Raw genomic sequence first — 22,814 nt, 5'->3', positions numbered from 1 at the left:
TCAAGGGATCATCAGGCCGTGTGCGCTCCTGAATACCAAGACAAATCTCGGCTTGTCTGCGGAGCAGTGCATCTTGCTTGGTGCAATTAACTACCTTGCAGAATAGAATTGTTCTGGCACATAGACGGCTGAATATTAAAACAACCACTCAACAAACAATTGTAGCTGCTTAAAGATCAGTGACAGTGAACTAAATTAAAAGCAGCAGAGTACATAGCTAAACTGCAGGATGTACAGATCTGATCACTTGAGCAACTTACTTGGTTAGAAGTAGTGGTTTTTAAATTACAATGTGATAAATGTGTAAATGTAAATAGAATGTAATGTGTAAAAGTCTTAAGCACCTACATGTAAGCTGGGGTGCCAAAGAACTTTGCACAGTACCGTAATCAACTGTGATCTTTTCAAAGGGGTTTAGTCATATTTAATACCTGTCAATGGCACAGATCAATCAGTCCACATCATTGTGCATAGTATGAAACACTATCTAAATACTCTGTTGTAATGGTGCTACAAAAATTAAGTATGAAAATATTTCTGAAAGAATCAAACTTTAAAAATATCATTTATGGCATCCAGTAGGAGCATTTAAATTTCACACTCTCAGGATGTGTATAAGTACGTCACAGCCAAGAAGATACTTCTAAGCAAGTGTTACTTATGTAGCATAGGAAACAGCAGTGTATTTAAACATCAGGCTCCCATAGACAGCAGAGATTACAAGCAGAGAATTGATTTATTTGAATATATTTAATATAATTTAATACTATTTTCCACATAATTATTAGTTATAATTTAAACATAAACATATAAAGCAAAAAAGGTACAGGAAGGGGTTCACAACCTTTTCTTATGCCATAAACTGATACCATTAAGCAAGGGGTCTGCGGACCCCAGGTTAGGAACCCCTGCTACACCCAAGCAAGCTGAATCTGACAGAGAAAAGGCCTCACTGCTCATTTCCTACATTACTCTTAATTTTGTTTCAAGCTTCTTGGGTTTACAAGTTTTCATTTGCTTTCTAATAGAATTAATTTGGGAGAATGTAACAGGAGAATTAGTGAATCATGTAGATCTTGTTACTTTCTATTAAATATAGGTTGTTATGCACAATGCCCTAAGGCTCGTCCTTACCTGGATGAGAACACAATGAAGTGTGTGAAGTTGTCTGATTGTACTTGTTATTATAATGGGGAAATATTGAAACCTGGTGAAGAAAGAAATGACTGCAGAAATTGGTAAGGATTTACTTAATAATATTTTCCAGGAATAAATTAGTATTTATTTGTAGCATAATACAATTTTAGAACTGCAATAAAGATTTATCTAAATAGGAAGATGATGTTTGATACATTAAGTTGCCAAACTTCATGAAGTGAAAAGGAGGGAAGCAATCTACCAATTCCTCTTGCTAAGAGAGATAATTTATCATGTGCTTTTTATGTGCTAACTTGATTACATGTGGTACCTTCAAAATGAGGCTTCATACAGAGGTCTCATTTGTACTAATATACGTACTGTGCTTTGCACCTTGGTCCCTGAAGAACGTTGTTTCATTTAGCTGTATACATGTGTACAGTTGAATCACAATAGACTTGAACTTGAAGATAAAACATCAGTATGTAATGGTCTGGGTTGATCTGACCCAAAAGACCCAAACTAATTTCCATGTCTAGGAGATGTGGGAATAAGTTTACAAGCACAACAAAGTAACTTAAACCTAATTTATTATCATAATATAGAGAGCACAAATAAACCATACAAAATACAATAAAGTTAATGACAAATATTCAACAAGATTTAAGCGTTCATTATTCTTGGTCTTCACTTATCATTGATTGTCACTGTTATCAGGGGAACTCCAAATTCTGGGTCCATCTTAGATACTGGTCACAATGCCTCGGCCTAGGTGAAGCCCCAAGAACTGAATGAAAGGTGCTTCAATGAATAAGGGTTCAATCCACAAGCATAGCAAGACACACAGAGACAGGCATACTATTTGATCTTTTGTTCTCATGCCACTAACTCAGCATGGTTTCTTGCATTCAAACAACTCATGTGTTCATCGACAAACATTTTTGTGTCACTGTGCCTGATGCCAAGGAAGACTCCAAGAGTTATCAGCAAAAGTTAGACATAAACAATCATACAGTCTTTAACTTGTGCAGACACCTTGACACCTTACATACTGCGAGTGCACAAAGAGTTAAATTGTCATTTGGAGCTGTTCAGACTTTCATCCAATATTTGATCAGATTTACTACACCACAATACGCCCCTTTAAATGTCTGAATAGACCTTCTGCTTAAAACGAAGAATACATACTAATATCCCTTGGATGATTGAAAACTAATATTATCACAATTATTAATTATACAGATCCAATTACTAACTGTAACATTCACATTAAAATGTATGTCCTCATCCTTAAGGGGCATTCACAACTTCTTGCTAACAATTAAACAGAATGAATAAGATTTATAAACATCACATTGTATTCAGGCATACAAGAGTTAGATTACAATTATAGGCCCTCAATTAGCACAACTAACGCATAATCACATAATGTACATTTTTCATGAAACAATAATACTATTTTCATAAATCACAAGGTTATCAGTGGCTTGTCAACTCCCCTCAAAAGAAGTCCAATATCCAACAAAACACAAGACAAGCATTAAAACAGAACAAAGCAACATTCCAGCAGGAACATTTAAAAACAAAAGCCGAGAGATAGTTAGAAATATTTTCATTTTCTCTGAGTCTATTTATTTTTATCCACACACTTTGGTTGGGTCTGTCCTCGTACCATCACCCACTATGCATTTCCTTGTCTGTCAGCAATAACTTCACCCTCCACTGGAGTGGAAGTCAAGTATATCACAAACACTGTACCCCCACCCCCCCCCCCCCCCCCGAAGAACTGAATCGGCTCTTTATCAGCTCGTTCAGTTGTGCCATCAGGAACAAAAGGAATAAATTGTCCTGTCATTAACAAAAGGGGAGTACGTTCAAGGGGTGATTGTTCAAATTATACAAAGGATGGGGGAAGAACAGGTAACCATCGAGACCAGGTATGGGCAGGAGTAAGTAAGCAAACTTGTTATTTTTAATAGGCCATTCATTCATTCAATCAGACCACTGGCCTGAAGATAATAGGGGACATAGGGGATCCAGGTACACCATTAAAAACAGCCCACTCTTGTGCCCTGGAACCTGTAAAGTGTGAACCATTATTTCAAGGGGATTACAGTATGCAGAAAAGAGATGTTCTAATCCCTGAAGGGTACCACCCTGGTTAGCTTTAACAGTAGGGATTGCCATAAAAAAAGAGGAGTCCACCATAGTGAGAATGTACTGGCAGTGCTTCAGTAAAGGGAGGGGACCAATGTAATCTATCCGTCAAATCTGAACAGGAGCACACCCACAGAGAATAGTAGCCAAGGGCCATTTTATAAGCAGTCAATCCCTAATTTCTAAACATAGTCCACAATTCCCAACCACAGTACAAGCTATATCAGTGGGAAGAATAATCCTTATGGCCTAGACCACTCCATGGCTCCCTGTACCCCCAAATAACCAGAAGATTCATGGATCCACCAAGCAAGGGGGTTGTGATCAATGTATTAAGGGCCTCCGAAGCCTCCTCTTCAGAGGATCCCTGCAATAGCACATCATCTACATAGCAAGCTACACAGAGAACTACTCAGTGGGGTATCTAAGGTATGGCAGGTATGGCATGTGCCCTGGGCGCCACTGAGCAGCTTCTATTCAAGTCAGAAAAGCCATTCTCAGATAGGGAAAAAAGAATTTTCTTCAGATGTATGATCTGTCTTTGATTATCATGGGTGAGAAGCACTAGGATCGCCTTATTTCAGAAGACCATGAAACGTTTCTTCACGAAGAAGAAGGAAAGTGGAGCTGAAGGATGGAAGAGACAGAAGTTGGAGGCAGAGGAAGCCAAGAAGTCAAACAGGTTTTTCATGCCTTTCTTTGAAAAGCCCGGAACAAGTAGTTCCACACGCTCCATGGAGTCGCCTGCACCTGCTACGTTTGTTAGAATCCGAAGGTGGATCAGGATCAAGTGCGTCAGAAGCCGAGGAGGAAGTCAAGTCAGATAAATCCGAGTATGATGAGATTAAGAGTGAGGCTGCCACGGAGAACGTGGACATGATGGGAGGGGAAGACAATGGTGATGGTGGTGATGTTGAGTTTATTGACAAGATTTTACCTGACGAGATTGAACGTGATGACACTGAACCTAGTGAACTGGATGGTGTCAAAGACCCTCAAACTGTCATACCAGAAGTGATTGAACAGCATGACATTGGACTTCTGAAGCTCGACAAGGATACTGGAAAAGCAATTCTGCCTGATGCGTTGAGAACAGAAATAATAAAGCTGGGTTCGAAGTACTTCCAGAACAGTGAGGGCATTTCCTACCAGCAAGTAACCGCTCAATGAACCAAACTTAGTTCAAGAGGAAATTGAGAAATGGTCGTGGTGAGGAAGTGACTCACTCATGGCTGGTCTATTCCCCTTCTAAAAAGTCTGCATTTTGTGTCTGTTGTCTTCTCTATTCCCGGTCAGACCATCAATCCTCATTGATGCAGGAAAGTGGATTCAACCAGTGGAAAGCACCTGAAAGGATTAATGTTCATGAAAATGCCAAGAATCATTGGGAATGCTTCACACAGTGGAAAGAAATGGAAAGAAATTTAGCTGGAAACAGAGGAGTTATTGACACAGTATTTCAGTCATAGATTGAGAAGGAAAAGCAAAAGTGGCATGATATCTTAATGAGAATCCTTCACTGCATAAAATTCCTTGCGACTCAGAACCTGGCTTTGCAAGGACACGGAATCATTTCAGCTAGACGATGACTCCAATGTGGGAAATTTCCTTGGCTTACTGAAATTACTGGACATCTTTGACTCATAAAAGTCATAAAAGAACACCTCACACATTTGGAAAGTCATCCTAGATCCCCACATCATATCTTTCACTGGGTGTCCAGAACGAATTCATCCACATGATGGAATCCACTGTTCACCAGAGTTTACTGAGAAGCATTCGTAAAGCCAAGTACTATGGTCTCATGTTTGACTCAACTCCTGATCAGGCACACGTGAGCAGATGTCAGAAGTAGTGAGGTATGTGGAAGTTGATTTTGAGAGGGAAACATTCCGTGTTAGAGTCCTTCCTTGGTTTTATTCAGATAAGCCAGAAGGATGCAGAGAGCTTGGTTGAATACATCTTGAAACAGCTAGAGAAGGACGAAATGAAGCTACAAGATTGTCATTCACAGTGCTATGACAACGCGACTGTGATGGCTGGACACAGAAGTGGTGTTCATCAAAGAGTAAGTGAGAAAAACAATCTGGCAGTGTTTGTGAATTACGACAATCACTCACTCAACTTGATGGGTGTACATGCAGCTAAGCAGGCTAAAATGATGGTCACATTTTTTAAGAACCATCGAAGCTCTCTCGTTCAACACAGCCCCGGGAAAAAGTCAAAAACGCCGTGCCTGTGTTTGTTAAGTCAGAGCCCGAAACCAGGTGGAGTGGAAGGACAGAACGGAAACAGTGAAGCCCATCAACAAGCACCTTGAAGAGATACTTCGGGACACGATAGACAAGAAAACGAGACCAGTGAAACAAGAAGTGATGCAAGGCCGCTGTACAACCACATGTTGAGTTACGATTTTCTGGTTTTGCTAGGATTTTGGAAAAAAGTACTCATTAGCATTGACCGTATTCAAAAGAGGCTGCATTACCCTAGCATGAATTTCCACGATGCTGCCCTGAATTTGAAAGCCCTCCGAGATCATTTTTATGATGAAAGAGAAGTGTTGGCCAGTGAGTCACTCGAAGAAGGAGTCGGTCTTTGTCAAGAATGGAATATTGAAGTTGAAAGACGTCAGAGACAAAATAAACAAATGGTGAGAACTCGAGAGGCACTGGGTTAACAGCTAAGGAGGAAATGGAAAGAGTCATGAAGGGAACACTCAACCATCTTCACAGAGAAATAGACGAAAGGTTTGCTCATTTGCATGACACTGACGCCAAGTTTGGGTTTCTTCTCGAAGTCCAGGGATTGAGTTGCAGCTCCGACAGTAACGACCTAAAGAAGAAGTGCAAAAATTTGGGCAAATTGTACAGCTCTGATGTTGATGGACAGCAGCTATATGAAGAAATTTTGGATTGCAGAATGTTGCTATCAAGGCGGGTCAACATGAAAATATCAAGACCTGAAGAGCTTCTTGAATTTATTGTTCAGTATGGAGATGAGAGTGTCTTCCTCAATCTTTGCATTGCTATTCAGATAATTCTAACCATCACAGTTTCCATCGCCAGCTCTGAGAGATCATTCAGCAAGTTAGAGCTAATACTTTCATATCTGAGCGCCTCCATGGGTCAAGGCAGACTCTGATCTTGCTCTGTTGAGTGTAGAAAGAGAAGAAACTGAAAAAACTGACTTTGATCCTATCATAGACCAATTTGCATCAGTGAAAGCAAGGAAGGTGCAGTTACAATTTTCATGTAGTGCCATAATTTATTAATTAAAAGATTAACGAGCTTGATGTATTTTTGAGCTGATACTATGGTAAATCTATCTAAAAGATGGGTACATGAGGAAATCTGCAGATGCTGGAAATTCAAGCAACACACACAAAATGCTGGTGGAACACAGCAGGCCAGGCAGCATCTATAGGGAGAAGCGCTGTCGACATTTCGGGCCGAGACCAGGGCGCAATTTCAGTGCTTGCTGTAAGCGCTCTTTTCCATAGATACGCCTCTGCCTGTACCACCACACTATGGGAAGTAGTCGTACTGTATATATATCCCTCTGGAAACCATGTACTGTATAGGTGAACTGGAGGACATTCCATCTAAAAGCAAACTGAGATTGCTCAGCAATAGAGATGGAAAAGGCAGCCTGAGCCAAATCAATAACAGCATAACTATTATTCCCAATCCGATGTAGGGGCCACTGAAGTGCAACCAGTCCCTTTGAGCTATCAAATGCAATCCACAATGCTCACAGAATAACACATAAAGAATGCCAGTAGGTACTATACACTGTCATTTTTTTCTCCCTTTAGCAGAGACAGAAACATTTCCTTCTACTTAAAACGGGAAGAGGAGTTGTTGATACCCACTGCTGAGACACAGCCGTCAGTTGCTTTGCAGCATTCCGGGATTTAAAAGTGGCCTTACCCTTCACCAGTTCCTAATCTATATCTGACCCTTCAAATTGGTCTGCTAGTGTATGCAACAGTCCGACCCTCAGCTGGCCCTAAAAGAGCCGAGACGCCTTTGCGCCGTCCCCATTCCATCAATCGGCTGCACAGCGTCAGGGCCGTTTTTATTATTATAAATGGCAGATTGTACAGGTATTGCCATATCCAGAAGGCATGAAATAGCCTCAGAGGGTCCAGGGACACCGAGATGCACCCTAATCCAAAGCAGCAGGATAGCGAGCAGGAACAGCGCGTATTAGCGTTGCCCATGAGGAGAGTTCAGCTCTGTCAATCTGACCAGCCCACAATTCAGTCAAGACCAATGACTCCGTCATTAATAAATCCAACCAAGAAAAAAACAACTGAGAGGTGGGTGAATCAGCTGGGTAAACCTTCCCCTGGCCTCTGACTCAGCCTTTGGGCTAAATCCTATAATTTGGTAGTAATGTAGTTATGGATAGTGTTCTCAGTGGCGGTAGGGGCAGTCGCAGCAGGTTTGATTTTGTTCATCTGCATTCCGGCGTTCCTCTTTAACTCCTACACATTTGAGGGAGCACGGCCTGGATTACATTGCTCTCGTCCCCGCCCAAATCATCATCATTCCAGATATCCCCATCCCAGGCATCTGGATCCTGCAGGAGCAGAGATTGGACCTTTACAGGATCTACGGTCATACAACTGCACCGCCTGCGTTATTTGCATCACATTCGCCATAGCAACTTGTTTAACGCTCGGCTTGTTCTTCCGCTGCGGGTGCCGTTTCATTTAAAACAGTGTTCTGAAGACACGAAGAGTCCAACTCGCGCTGCAGTGGCGGAATTTTCTCAGTCTGCTGGGCTCTCACAGTATTTGACTGTCACTGCACAGTCATAAAATACAGTACACTTGAGGGAGAGAATCCCGCTTAAAGGGAAAAGCTACATGCTTAAAAGCATTGCAGATGGAAACTTAACATCAGACATTCAGCAAATGCCTTCTCCCAACATCAGGGAGGAAGTCATTTACACAGATCATTAGAAGGTGACCTAAACCCTTCAGAGTTATCTGTCCATCTGGGGTCTTGATAAGTCTGTGCTACAGAACAGCTCGACTTGCTTGTTACCACCACAGGTTGCTGGACCCTGCTCGCAGTGCCAAAGGTGTATGGGCCGGGTTGATCAGACCCAAAAGACCCAAACTAATTTGAGTGTCCAAGAGATGTGGTTAAAAGCATGCAAGCACAACAAACTAACAAGCCTAATTTATTGTCATAAAATAGAAAGCACAAATAAACCAAACAAAATACTATGTAGTAAGTCATAAGGATTTCCACAAAGGTTTCAGGGCTCACAATTCTTAGTCTCCACTTGATTGCTGCTGTCACTGGGGGACTTGATTGCCGCTGTTGTCCAAATTCCAACTTGTGAAATCACCCTGGGTACATCCTAGGCACCAATTGCGATCGCTAGGTCTAGGTGAAGTCCCCAGAATTGAGCGAAAAGTGCCTCAGTTATGTAGCGGTTCAATCCACAAGTATAGCAAGACACAGAGACAGACAAATTATTTGATCTTTTGTTCTCATGCCACTAACTCAGCACGGTTTCTTTCATTCAAGCAACTCCTGTTCATCAACAGACATTTTTGTGCCACTGTGCCTGATGCCAAGGAAGACTCCAAGAGTTATCAACAAACGTTAGACATAAACAATTATACAGTGTTTAACTTGTACAGACACCTTAACACCTTACATACTGCGAGTGCACAAAGAGTTAAAGTGTCACTTGGAGCTTTTCAGACTTTCATCTAATATGTATATAAAATATATATTGGACAAAATTTAATACGCCACAACACACAGTAATTGTAAAGTTCGTTGCATCTTCATACAGAAGTCCCATCAATGAACTCTGACCTTAAAGATTTAAGATTAGCTTTATTTGTTAAATGCACATGGAAATGTTGAAACATACAGTGAATGTGTTGGTATCTGCACTGTTGTATATGGTAACATTTAAGTACTTTGAACTTTAAACTTTGCACTGTTATTCTGCCAAGTCATCAAAAGAAGTTCCAGTCAAGCTTTTTTTATTGTTACTTAGTTTGTCTGAAAGTACTTACCTTCCCAAATAAAAACTAGTCATGAGACCTTGTATTTTCCTCCATGAGACTTTCTCAATTGGAAACAATCAAAACAAACTCACCACTAAGGAAATATTTTAGCTGCTAAGTAATTATTCTGCTGATGATTTGTTGAGGCTGAAATCATGACACTTACTTTTTTCTGTTCCAGTACCTGCATTGAAGGAAAAATAATCTGTAAAGGTAATTTTAGTAAAATATGAATGAGTGATTGAATGGATACTATTATCCTCCAAGCTGTTAATTTAGTATAAGCCTTTTATGTACTTAATCCCTCTGCAATGTTAACAATCTGTGTATGGTTAAGATAAATGGCAATCTGTCAATCAACACAGTCTGTAAGGTGTAACCATTGCTGATTCAATAGATTTACAAAAAGAATAGACAACTAATCGGTCACAAAAGCAGCCACGTTAAATTTCTCAAATTCAAACATCATGGCATGCTCCAACTATGGGAAAGAAAATATTACTGGACCTGCTTGCATGTGCTTATTACCAAGAATCCTCAATATTGATTGGGATTATTAATGAGACAATTTCAGTTTTCTCAGATTAATTGTGTAGATTTGCCTTGGCATCAAAAAGTTGGAAAAGTCAAAGTTCAAAGCACATTTACTATCAAGTATGTATAAATTATACAACCTTGAGATTCATCTACTTACAAGCAGCCACAAAATAAGAAACTTGAAAGATCCCAATTTTAAAAAATCTATGCCTAAAGCACAGAAGAGAAATGATAAAAACAAGCAACATCGTTCAGAACAAAAGTCAATAATGTTCATACTATAAACGTGGATGAAATTATGTGTGGCAACAATTTCAGCACTTAAGTTCTTTGGGTGAACCTGTCACAGTGATTAAGCCCAGGAGTTCATAAGTGCCTGCATTAGCCAATGTCCAGTATGTTTACCAACTTCATCATTATCATCTGGCAATCCACTGCAGATGCTCAGCATGACAAGAGTGCTTAGACACAGCTGATGGTATTAAATTGCTTAAATGACATAACACATGACTGCATGGGTTTCCTCCCACATTCCAAAGGCGTTTGGGTTGTAGGCTAATTAGTCACATTATGTCCGCTAATTGGGCAGCACAGGCTCATTAGGCCAAAAGGGCCTGTTACTAAGCTGTATCTCTAAATAAATATAAGTAACTAAATAAAACACTCATTCTCAATCAAAATCTAGCACTATAACTTTAATTAACAAATGCTATTTTATATCTCAAGATTCTAACGAATCATAACATGCCCTTGTCCTATAGAATGTCAAATAATTTTAGATCAATATTTGTCCCTTATGTAATCCTATTTAAGGTAGTGTTCAGTCTTATCCACAATATTATTGCTGGTGTTCTTTAAGTTTAAGTTAAAGTCCATCCTGACCCATATAGATTCATCAGGCCGGTGCTCATGGCGTGAAGTGACTGAGGGTACGAGACTCACGCCTTCCCCCCCACCCCCCGGATAAGACGCCAGTCTATCACGAGGTTGACCCCCAGCATTTTGCCAGTACTCATTTTCAGCTGGGTGGACTGGAGCAATGTGTGGTTAAGTGCCTTGCTCAAGTGAACAACATGCTGCCTCGGCTGGGGCTCAAACTCACAACCTTCAGATCACTAGTCCAATGCCTTAACCACTTGGCCACATGCCACACTGGTGTTTTTTAAAAGTTACCCTTAATGTTTTCAAAGTTTCATTAATTCAATCCAAGTTTCGAAATGCAGATTAATAACAGAAGATGTTGAAAATACTCATTGATCAGATAGCATCTGTGGAGAGAGAATAAGATGCAACTTCATCTACTAAACTTGCATAAGGATCAGTTAGAGTTAGAAACAACAATTTTTAAGTAATGGATGGATAGAACAATCTCTCATGTAGACTAATATCTGAGAAAAACTGAATGAGTTAAGTGGTGGTGATACTGGCTAAGAGATAGAGGCCAGAGAATGACAGAACATAACAGATTTATCTCAGGAAGTTTCTTTTTATTTATAAAACATTGTCATGTTGCTGTTTAGACAATCCTACTACAACAACGGAAATATCAACAATTGTGAGTCTTCCTCCCACAACAACTGAAGAGTCAACAGCCACAAGTCTTCCCACAACAACCAAGACATCAACAGCCACAAGTCTTCCCACAACAACCAAGACATTAACAGCCACAAGTCTTCCCACAACAACTGAAGAGTCAACAGCCACAAGTCTTCCCACAACAACCAAGACGTCAACAGCCACAAGTCTTCCCACAACAACTGAAGAGTCTACAGCCAAAAGTCTTCCCACAACAACCAAAGTATCAACAGCCACAAGTCTTCCCACAACAACCAAGACGTCAACAGCCACACGTCTTCCCACAACAACTGAAGAGTCAACAGCCACAAGTCTTCCCACAACAACTGAAGAGTCTACAGCCAAAAGTCTTCCCACAACAACCAAAGTATCAACAGCCACAAGTCTTCCCACAACAACCAAGACGTCAACAGCCACAAGTCTTCCCACAACAACTGAAGAGTCAACAGCCACAAGTCTTCCCACAACAACCAAGACGTCAACAGCCACAAGTCTTCCCACAACAACCAAGACGTCCACAGCCACAAGTCTTCCCACAACAACTGAAGAGTCTACAGCCACAAGTCTTCCCACAACAACCAAGACGTCAACAGCCACAAGTCTTCCCACAACAACTGAAGAGTCTACAGCCAAAAGTCTTCCCACAACAACCAAAGTATCAACAGCCACAAGTCTTCCCACAACAACCAAGACGTCAACAGCCACACGTCTTCCCACAACAACTGAAGAGTCAACAGCCACAAGTCTTCCCACAACAACTGAAGAGTCTACAGCCAAAAGTCTTCCCACAACAACCAAAGTATCAACAGCCACAAGTCTTCCCACAACAACCAAGACGTCAACAGCCACAAGTCTTCCCACAACAACTGAAGAGTCAACAGCCACAAGTCTTCCCACAACAACCAAGACGTCAACAGCCACAAGTCTTCCCACAACAACCAAGACGTCAACAGCCACAAGTCTTCCCACAACAACTGAAGAGTCTACAGCCAAAAGTCTTCCCACAACAACCAAGACATCAACAGCCACAAGTCTTCCCACAACAACTGAAGAGTCAACAGCCACAAGTCTTCCCACAACAACCAAGACGTCAACAGCCACAAGTCTTCCCACAACAACTGAAGAGTCTACAGCCAAAAGTCTTCCCACAACAACCAAAGTATCAACAGCCACAAGTCTTCCCACAACAACCAAGACGTCAACAGCCACAAGTCTTCCCACAACAACTGAAGAGTCAACAGCCACAAGTCTTCCCACAACAACCAAGACATCAACAGCCACAAGTCTTCCCACAACAACTGAAGAGTCAACAGCCACAAGTCTTCCCACAACAACCAAGACGTCAACAGCCACAAGTCTTCCCACAACAACTGAAGAGTCAACAGCCACAAGTCTTCCCACAACAACCAAGACGTCAACAGCCACAAGTCTTCCCACAACAACTGAAGAGCCTACAGCCACAAGTCTTCCCACAACAACCAAGACGTCAACAGCCACAAGTCTTCCCACAACAACTGAAGAGTCAACAGCCACAAGTCTTCCCACAACAACCAAGACGTCAACAGCCACAAGTCTTCCCACAACAACCAAGACGTCAACAGCCACAAGTCTTCCCACAACAACCAAGATGTCAACAGCCACAAGTCTTCCCACAACAACCAAAGTATCAACAGCCACAAGTCTTCCCACAACAACCAAGACGTCAACAGCCACAAGTCTTCCCACAACAACTGAAGAGTCAACAGCCACAAGTCTTCCCACAACAACCAAGACGTCAACAGCCACGAGTCTTCCTACCACAACTGAAGAGTCAACAGCCACAAGTCTTCCCACAACAACCAAGACATCAACAGCCACGAGTCTTCCTACCACAACTGAAGAGTCAACAGCCACAAGTCTTCCCACAACAACCAAGATGTCAACAGCCACAAGTCTTCCCACAACCACTAAAGTATCAACAGCCACAAGTCTTCCCACAACAACCAAGACGTCAACAGCCACGAGTCTTCCTCCCACAACAACTGAAGTGTCAACAGCCACAAGTCCCGCTACCACAACAACTGAAGAGTCAACAGCCACGAGTCTTCCCACAACAACCAAGATGTCAACAGCCACAAGCCCTTTTACCACAACAACCAAAACGCCAACATCCACAGGTATATAGATAAATAATATTGTTTGAAAATTATATGATAAGACTCCAAAGCCTATCCAGAAAGGCACGGGTGCTTCTCCCAATCATTTTAATGCTTTCAGGTATGGATACAGAGTATGATATTCACAGCCTCCTTTGTTCATTCTAACTTTTGTTTACCTCTCTAGCATGAACAGTATGTAAGGAATCCATGCAGCTAAATTTCTTTGGTTGGTTTAACCTTATATGCCATTTAAATGTCGAAAGTGCCAACAAATTCATAATCTGCCTAGTTAAATCAAATGATGTACCTAAAAATAGTACCTGAGAAAACAGTATGTTCTTTCAAGACAATTAAATACTATGCTGTCATTTATGTAGGAAAATTTGCTTGTATGAAGCAGAATCCCATGAATTACAGCAAGGTATGTGTTTTCAGATGTTAGCAGAGGGATAAATATTTATCAGGTCATTAACTGATCTATTTTTCTTAAAGAAAATGCATGGAGTCATTTAAATTCACTTGAGAAGTAAAGTCACATTATATGATCTTGTGAAGATGACAACTTCATCTTACATCTTTGCCATAAATGTGATTTCAATGCACGGCCTTCAGATTTGAGAATAAAAATGACTCAACACCAATGTTCCCTCGAAGACGTGCACGCGTGCACACACATCTTTTGTTACCACCTCTCAAAGGAATTTAAACTATACACAAAAGTTGTCACCCTCTACCTCATTGGCATTTTAAGTATACCTCACAATTGTACACAATCACATTTCCTTTTCCAATTTCTGATGTGGACAGTGTTGAAAACATGGAGTTTGCAATGATTTGTTTGCAGAGTTTAGAACTGGTTTATTTATGCTGTTTTATTGAAGTAATTATTTACTGCGCACTTCATGTTGTCACTGGGCAAAAGAATTGCACAGCATCATATTTTTGTGCACACTGGTTATTACAAATTAGTGGGAGCATTGCTCAAAATCATTGTCTCAAAAGCTAGAAGGGTTCCACTGTGAAGCTTCATTTCTCTTGTGCAATACAACTGTCCAGTTTGCAAGCTAATGGTCTGTTTACCCAAGACACCAGGCAATTGTAGTCAACTCAGTCAATTCTCAAGCAGTGCATTAACAGATACAGTTAACTCTTCAGGTTCTAGAACCTTCACTTCACTTTGCTGAGTGTTGGCAGCATTTGTTGGCTTTTCTTAAAAATTTCAGATTTCCCACATCTGCAGTTGTCCCAATTTTGGGCAAAGTTTACAGTCAGCTCCAGAGACTGAGCAATGGCCATCCACAGCAGGGACTGGGCAAAGGTCATCAACTCTAAGACGTTGGCAACAACCATGCCCGATTCTGTATCCTAAAAAAAAGAAAAATGCCTGATATGCAGAGAGCACATCTGTTTGCAGTTCCCCTCCAGTTCACACAACATACTAACTTGCAAATATCTCTCTGTTCCTTCACTTTTGCTAGATTTGATTTTTTTTACTTCCCACCTCAAAACCTTAAGAAAGTGCTCACAAAAAAAGGTCTCTTCTTTCTCAAAGGCATTTAAGACTTAGGCAATAAGTCCTGGCTTTGCTAGTGGATCCTTAGACCAAAAGATGATTTTAAAATGCCTGAGAAGTCAGGTAATCACAATCAGCCATGGAGCTGGACATGTAATCTTAGTCCAGGCTGGACAAGGAGCCTCATTTGGGGCATCACTTTGTAAGACTGAGTGTTACTTGACTGAAGTAGATAGCAGTGCACCGGAAAACTTTAGAGTACTTCAGATTAAGGATGAATCTTGTTGACTAATGGCCAACAGTTGTGCCTCTTGGACTGTCAGAGAGCTGACAAATTGTCAAAGACTATTTTTGGGATGGGCTTTCATTTTACAACACCAGAAACCTCAAGATGTCATGCAGTTGATAGGGTAGCTTAGAAAGCGTATATTGTGTTTGGCCTTCATTAATCTGGGATTGAGCTCAAAAGCCCCAAGTTAATGTTACAGCTCTATAAAACGTTGATTGGACCACACGCTATAAAGTGTTGATTGGAATATTGCATTCAGTTCTGAATGCTTCATTATAGGAAAGATGTAGAAACTTTTAAGAGGGTGCAGAAATTTACCAGGATGCTGTCTGGATTACATAGCATGATTTATTAGGAAAAATTGAGTGAACGATGGCTTTTCTCTTTGGAGTGAAGGAAGTTGAGAGGTGACTTGATAGAAGTGTACAAATTGATAAAAGGCATACATCAAGTGGATAGCTAGTGAAGTTTTCTCAGGGCAAAAATGGTTAATACCAGGGGGCATTAATTTAAGGTGATTGGAGGAAAGTATAGGAGGGATGTCAGAGTTAAAGCTTTTTGATTTATGTAAATGACATGTCCACAATATGAGATTGCTTTCTTGAAAAACTCAGATTTCTCTCTTTTTGCACACAGACCATACTCACTCAGACTGGTAAGCTATTCACAAGGTTGCAGTCACAATGATGTCATCAAAATAACATTGGGATATCTTGCAGCACCAGGTCCATTGCTCTTTGCCAAATTGCTGGAGTTGATGAGATGCCAAAGACAAAATGACTATACTGGAACAGTTCCTTGTAAGTGTTGATTGTGAGGAACTTCCTGCTTGACTCTCCGTTCTACATTTGTAGATAGGCTTGTGACAAGTCAATCTTTGAAAACCATTTCCCACTTGCCGAAGATTCAGAGATGTCTTCTATTCGTGACGGGCAACACTGCATGGTAGGCAGCACCAGGTTAATGCTCACCTCAAAATCCCCACATATGCAAACGGCTCCAGCCTCCACTTTGTTGATTTCCGAGACAATGCGCATGGCTCAATCACTCCACTCAGCCTTGGAGGGAATTCCAGATGCCTCAAGCTCTGCAGTTCAGCATCGACTTCAGGACACAGTGCATGAGGCACTGAATGCGCTTCGTGGAATCTTGTTGTTGCTGCTTCATCCAGTTCAATTCTGGCCCTCATGCCTCTGAGTTTACCAATATCCTTCTCAAACACCTTCTCATTAGCATTAAGCATCTTGCCAATCTCTGGTTAGCGCCACCATCTGAGCAGCCATTGCCTGTTGATGCCACACTGGCTACTTTGACTGAGTGCCTGTCTAATTGCATTTTTCTCAACCATTCACATCTGAAAAGTGATGGCCCTCCACTTTTCAATACTTAAAGCTCTAACTGTTGTGTTTGGCCTCCATACTTCACATTTACTTGTAGTTTCCTTTGGGAGACACTTGTCCGCCTGTGTAAGTCTTTAGCATCACTGAGGTCTTCTCTATTGGTATCTTAGAAAACAGTCTGTTGCAGTCAGCCTCTGGAATTAGGGACAAAGTTCACCCTGTATCCAGTTCCATTTTCAGTTTTACATTGCACATACCTTTGCAGTTCTAGGCATGACAATTCACCTTTGTAAGACTCTTATTATGTCTGATTCTGTTTTATATTTGGTAACTTTATGCATTTTTTGTGCTTGAGACTGTTCATTCAGTTGTGATTTTTGTCTGCCTTGCACATTCTCTCAATGTGACCTTGTCTGTGACACTTTGCAGACTTTTTCTTTGAACCAATTGTCATTTGCATCATAGGAAGATTTGCCACATTGATAATATCTTTGGCTTTTTGCACCAATCAGAGACATGTTGTGCATTTTGCATTCTAATCTCCTTTTCTGTAGTTCTGCTGCATCATTTGCTGCAGTCTCTAACAATATTGCAATGGTGAATACTAGTTTTAAAGTTAGGTCCCTTTCGGACAGTAGCCTCCTTTGAATGCTTTGACAATGCATGCGACATGCAAGCCTATCCCTTAATGCATCAGAAAGTCCATCTCTAAAGTCACAGTACTGGGAAAGGTTGCACAGTTCCGCAGAGTGTTCAGAAATGCTTTCATCCTTTGGTTCCTTTTGTAAAATATAAATCTCTCAGATATAACTAGCTGTTTAGGACTCAAATGATTCTGTAAAATTGTAGCAATTTCATCAAATGTATTGCTTGCTGGCTTTTCAGGGGTTCCTAGGTTGTGTAAGAGGCTCTACATTCTTGGGACCATTAGGCTAAGAAGTGTAGGAGCTTTCTTTTGCTCCTCCATGCTGTTTGCATTTTGTCAACTTTCCTGAATGAAGCCATTGCTACGTATTTTCACTTTGAATTCAGCGCGTAGACAACTGATCGATACATAGTTTTAAGAGGAGTTGGGGGGGAGGTGTCTGTGCTCCAAAAGAAACAGATCCATACATTACAGAAAGCAACAGGACTTTTATCACTCAAAACAATTTTCAATTACTATCTGTTACCATTTGGTGAAATCAAATTTATGCATAATAAATTAATAGAAAACTTGAAATACTCAGTTAAATCTGAGAAAGGCATTTTGTAAATATTTCCTTTAATTATGTTTTCCTTTTCTCATTTCTTACTACAGAAGGATGTTCAACATGGTCAAAATGGTATAATGAAAATACGCCTAGTCTTCAAATGAGATCAGACACTGAATTATTGAATCAATTGCCTAAGCCATTATGTCCGTACCCTAATTCTGATATTACTGATATTCAATGTGAAGCTGTCAAATTTCCTCAGATTCCAATAAGTGAGATGCAGGATAATGTGACATGTGATAAAGAGATAGGCCTTGTTTGTACCTATAATCCAGAGACATCTAAAGATTTGATGTGTTTGGACTACAGGATTAGAGTTTGCTGTGTTCCTTATACACCAAGTCCCAGCAGTGCAGCACTCACAACAGTCATGACCACAAACAACACAGTCCCAACAACACCAAGCACCACCTCCCTCCAAACATCTGAACCAAGCTCCGTCACCTTGACTCCAACCACCATCACAACCACCCTCCTGACAACACAATCTACCTCCACAGTAGCCACCTCCATCCTGACTACAGTAAACAACACCCTCCCAACTACACTGACCACCTCTGCCCCACAAACGTGTGTAGCAGATTCTAAACCTACATGTCAGAAGTCTTGGATAATTCTCAGTGAAAACGGCTGTGAGAAGTGGGATTGTTATTGTAAGTACATTTTATATACAGTATTACATAAATTAACTTCCAATTAAAATATTTATTGAATCATTGACTTGTCTGTCTGTACCTAAACAATTTTTATGCTTTCAGGTGAATGTTTAATTTGGGGAGATCCTCATTATCTCACATTTGGTGGCACACAGTACAATTTCTTTGAGAACTGTACTTACATCCTTGTGGAAGAACGGGTGCCAAAATACAATTTTTCCATACTAGTCGATAATTATTTTTGTTTTCCTGGCATCGACTTATCTTGTGCAAGACAGTTGACCATCCTTTATAATGCAAATTCTGTAATTATCCAGACTAATGACAAGAGACGTGTAAGTGAATTATTACTGAACAACAAATGCTTATACATTGTCTGTAATTGAATTGGTTCATGACTCATCACAAAACAGTGAGGAACCTGAAAACAGAAGTCTGCGAAACGAGATAGGTTTTAAGGATGAAATATAGAGATCTGGGAAAAGCTAACAGAGCATCCATGGGTGTTTTGTTTTGTAACTGCTGAACATAAGACAAATTGAAAGCAAAAGCACGGAGCCGGGAATAATGCATCTTAGTTAATTTTAACTTCAAGTGAGGCAGGCACATTTGACATATGCCATCCATGTACTTTAACATACAATACATCCCACAGTGCATTTTGTAAATAACAAAAAAATGCTTAGTCAAATAATATGTTTACAATATTACTCAAATATTATTAAATATTAAATACATAACAATGGGAGATCCAAGCATGGTGCTGTTTTAGGCTATTTTACCAAAAGGGGTGATGCACAAATATGAAGATGTAGGAGCACCATTTTCTTGAGGGATGCTATTATTGGAGATTTTGGGTGAGGTGAGGGAGCATAGAGGTTGAGACAAGCCACAGAAGTCATTTAAGAAAATGTGAAATACAAACATTCGTATTTTAATTTGGAAATTCATATAAAGAGCAAAGAGAAAGCAGAACTTAGAGCAAGCTGGCATCTATTCAGCCATTCAAGTACCAGAGGAGATTACATTTAGTTCAGGGTGACATATATCAGCTGTTTAAGGATTTGTGATGTTTATCTTTACAGATAACTTTTGATGATAAAGTTGTGACTGCTCCCTACAGTTCAAATGGAATTAACATACAATCAGAAAATGAAAGAATATATATTGCTATTCCTGACATCCTTGTGAACATAATGGCCTCCGGAAATACCTTTCAAATTAGATTATCACAAAAATACTTCCTGAATAATACTCAAGGACAGTGTGGTAAGTCTGATTGATGTAATGGAAGATTAAATGAGATGTTAAAACATTTATTAGCAAGGTTGCTAGTGTCGTGTAGTTTCTCTCAAACTGACAATAGCATACCTTCTTCCCAAAAGGCTCTTGCTTGGATAATGCAGTGGACGAGTGCAGGAGGAGGAGAGGGGAAATAATGCCCACAGACTGCTGCCACATTACTGCAAATGACTGGAAGGTTTCTGATCCGAATAAGCCATACTGTGAATCAGCTCCTATGGATTTGCCTTGTACTCCTCCTCCAATTCCCCCTCCGCCTTGCGAACCAAAATTCCCACTTTGCAACTTACTTTTAGAAAAGTATGTGAACTACTTCCTCTTTTTTATTCAATGGAAATCAGTAAAATGTCAATGACTTTACCTGCTAAAGGCTAATGTACAGATGAAGTTAATGTGGTTGCAGCAACTATGATATATCTAACAACTTCTGAATGCATTTATTAAAGCAGAAAACTACTTCCAAACCAATACTAAAAATTGCCAAATGACATAACAAAGATTATTTCCATTCTGATAAATCTCAACTGAACTGCACCAGGATTCTGGATTGTAAACCGCAGCCAAATGTCCACATGCATCAGCTGTAGGGAACATCTGGCATGGAGCCCCTACTGCTTATTTTGCTTAATTGTTTCCAAAACGACCACAGGATATCAGAGCAGAATTAGGCCATTTGGTCCATCGAGTCTGCTCTGCCATTTCATCATGCTGATCCATTTTTCCTCTTATCTCCAATCTTCTGCCTTCTCCTTGAATCCTTTCATGCCGACTAATCAAGCTGTGGCAATGAATTTCTCAAATTCACCACTCTCTGCCTAAAGGAATTCCTCCTCATCTAAAAGGATGACCCTCTGTTCTGAGACTGTGTCCTCTGCTCTTAGACTCCCCCACCACTGGAAATATCCTCTCCACATCCACTCTATTGTGGCCTTTCAACATTCGATAGTTTCAATGAAGTCACCCCTCATTCTTCTGAATTTCAGCAAGTAGAGGCCCAAAGCCGTCAAACACTCATTGTATGCGAAGTTTCCTAAATTTAATAAACTTTTCTAAGTTTATTAAATGAATCCTCTAAGTTACATCTGGTAATTCCAGCCTTCAAGTTCATGGAAACTTCACAGAAAAAGTTCATTTTAAATTTCCTGTACTGATTAATAAACAGTTGAAAATCAGTATAAACTTGAAAATTATCAATTATATTGTCTTTAACAAACGTTCCAGAATCCATTTGATAATGCAGCTTCTAAATCTTATTTTTACAAAATTGTAATGTAATGACATTTGGTAAAAGTGTTTTTCAGCCAATAAGTGGTTTTATTTAAGGGGCAGAAGATACTTATTGAATACCTTTAATTTTAAACTGTCAGCAATGATTTGAAAAAGCTAATCTTTGGAATAATTCTTTCTCCGCCGAATGCCCAGTTGATAATTCAACCCAGTATTTCAACAAATCATATAACCTATAAGAATATGATTTGCTCTGTTTGTTAATACAGCTGACCTCTAGAATCATGGTGTAATTCAGCACAAAGTAGGTTTTCCAGCCAACAATAACCTAGCTGCCCATTGTCCCTATCTACATTAATCCCATTCGCCTGCAGGTTTGTAGATTTCTAACCCTTGGGAATTCAAGTTCTTGTCAGAATGTTTCTTATATGCTATGAGAGCATCCAGCTGTGTTATTACTTCTGACAGCACACTGAAACTGCTCTGTGGATATTTAAAAAATTATCTCTTAGTTTCCTTTAAACCACTTACTCTCACATTAAACCCGTGCCCTCATGATTTTGACACCCCCACCATACAAGATTCTTACTATCTATCCTTTTGCATAATTTTATAAGATCATAAGATATAGGATCAGAATTAGGCCATTTGGCCCATTGAATCTGCTGCACCATTTCATCATGGCTGATCTATTTCCCTCTCAGCGCCAGTCTCCTGCCCTTTCCCCATTTCCCTTCCCCATATCTCTTCATGCCCTGACTAATCAAGGATCTATCCTCAGCATTAAATTCAATATACCCAATGACTTGGCCGCCACAACCACCTGTAGCAATGAATTCCACAGATTCACTACTCTCTGGCTAAAGAAATTGTTCCTCAAATGTATTCTAAATGGATATCCCTCTATTCATCCCTCTATTCTGAGGCTGTACCCTCTGGTCTTAGACTCTCCCACCATAGGAAACTTCCTTTTCACATCGACTCGACTCCATCAAGGCTTTTCAACATTGAATAGGTGTCAATGAGATTCCCTCTCATTCTTCTGAATTTCAATGAGTACAGGCCCAGAGACTACAAACACCTCTCATTTGACAAGCCTTTCAATCCCAGAGTCATTTTCTTTGAACCCTGTCCAATGACAACATATCCTTTCTTAACTAAGGGGTCCAAAACATCTCATAATACTCTGAGTAAGGCCTTATCAGTGTTTGATAAAGCCTTAACATTACACCCTTGCTTTTGTATTTTAGTCCTCTTAAGATAAATGCTAAGATTACCTTTCTCACCACCAACTCAACCTGCAAATTAACCTTTAGGGAATCTAGCACAAGGTCTCCCAAACATGAGGACATCTGCAGGTGCTGGAAATTCAAACAGCAAATTCAAACTGATGTAACACTGCATTTTGTGTGTGTTGTTTACAAGGTCTCCCAAGTCCCTTTGCACCTCAGTTTTAAATTTTCCCTCAATTTAGAAAATAATCTATACTTTTGTTTCTTCTACCAAAGTGCATGACCATACACTTCCTGACACTGTATTCCATCTGCCACTTCTTTGCCCATCTTCCTCATCTACGTTCTTCTGTAGCCTCTCTCCTTCCTCAACAACACCTGCCCCTCCACCTATCTTTGTATCTATCAGATCACT

At 40.2% G+C, this 22,814-nt stretch overlaps 1 protein-coding gene across 2 annotated transcripts in view; it reads left to right on the top strand.

The window, feature by feature from the left end:
• The window catches only part of LOC132403817 (mucin-2-like), a 96,644-nt gene that overhangs the window by 52,901 nt on the left and 20,929 nt on the right, over positions 1-22,814 (top strand). For both annotated transcript variants that reach the window (XM_059987534.1, XM_059987535.1), the window contains exons 28-34: positions 1,100-1,238; positions 9,516-9,547; positions 11,392-13,602; positions 18,027-18,635; positions 18,741-18,973; positions 19,724-19,907; positions 20,024-20,240. In XM_059987534.1, coding sequence (XP_059843517.1) covers positions 1,100-1,238; positions 9,516-9,547; positions 11,392-13,602; positions 18,027-18,635; positions 18,741-18,973; positions 19,724-19,907; positions 20,024-20,240 — 3,625 coding nt within the window. The remainder of the gene's footprint in view (positions 1-1,099; positions 1,239-9,515; positions 9,548-11,391; positions 13,603-18,026; positions 18,636-18,740; positions 18,974-19,723; positions 19,908-20,023; positions 20,241-22,814) is intronic.

The sequence above is a fragment of the Hypanus sabinus genome, chromosome 13 (assembly GCF_030144855.1).
Source record: "Hypanus sabinus isolate sHypSab1 chromosome 13, sHypSab1.hap1, whole genome shotgun sequence".
Taxonomy (NCBI): Eukaryota; Metazoa; Chordata; class Chondrichthyes; order Myliobatiformes; family Dasyatidae; genus Hypanus; species Hypanus sabinus.
This window is presented reverse-complemented; position numbering and strand designations above follow the sequence as displayed.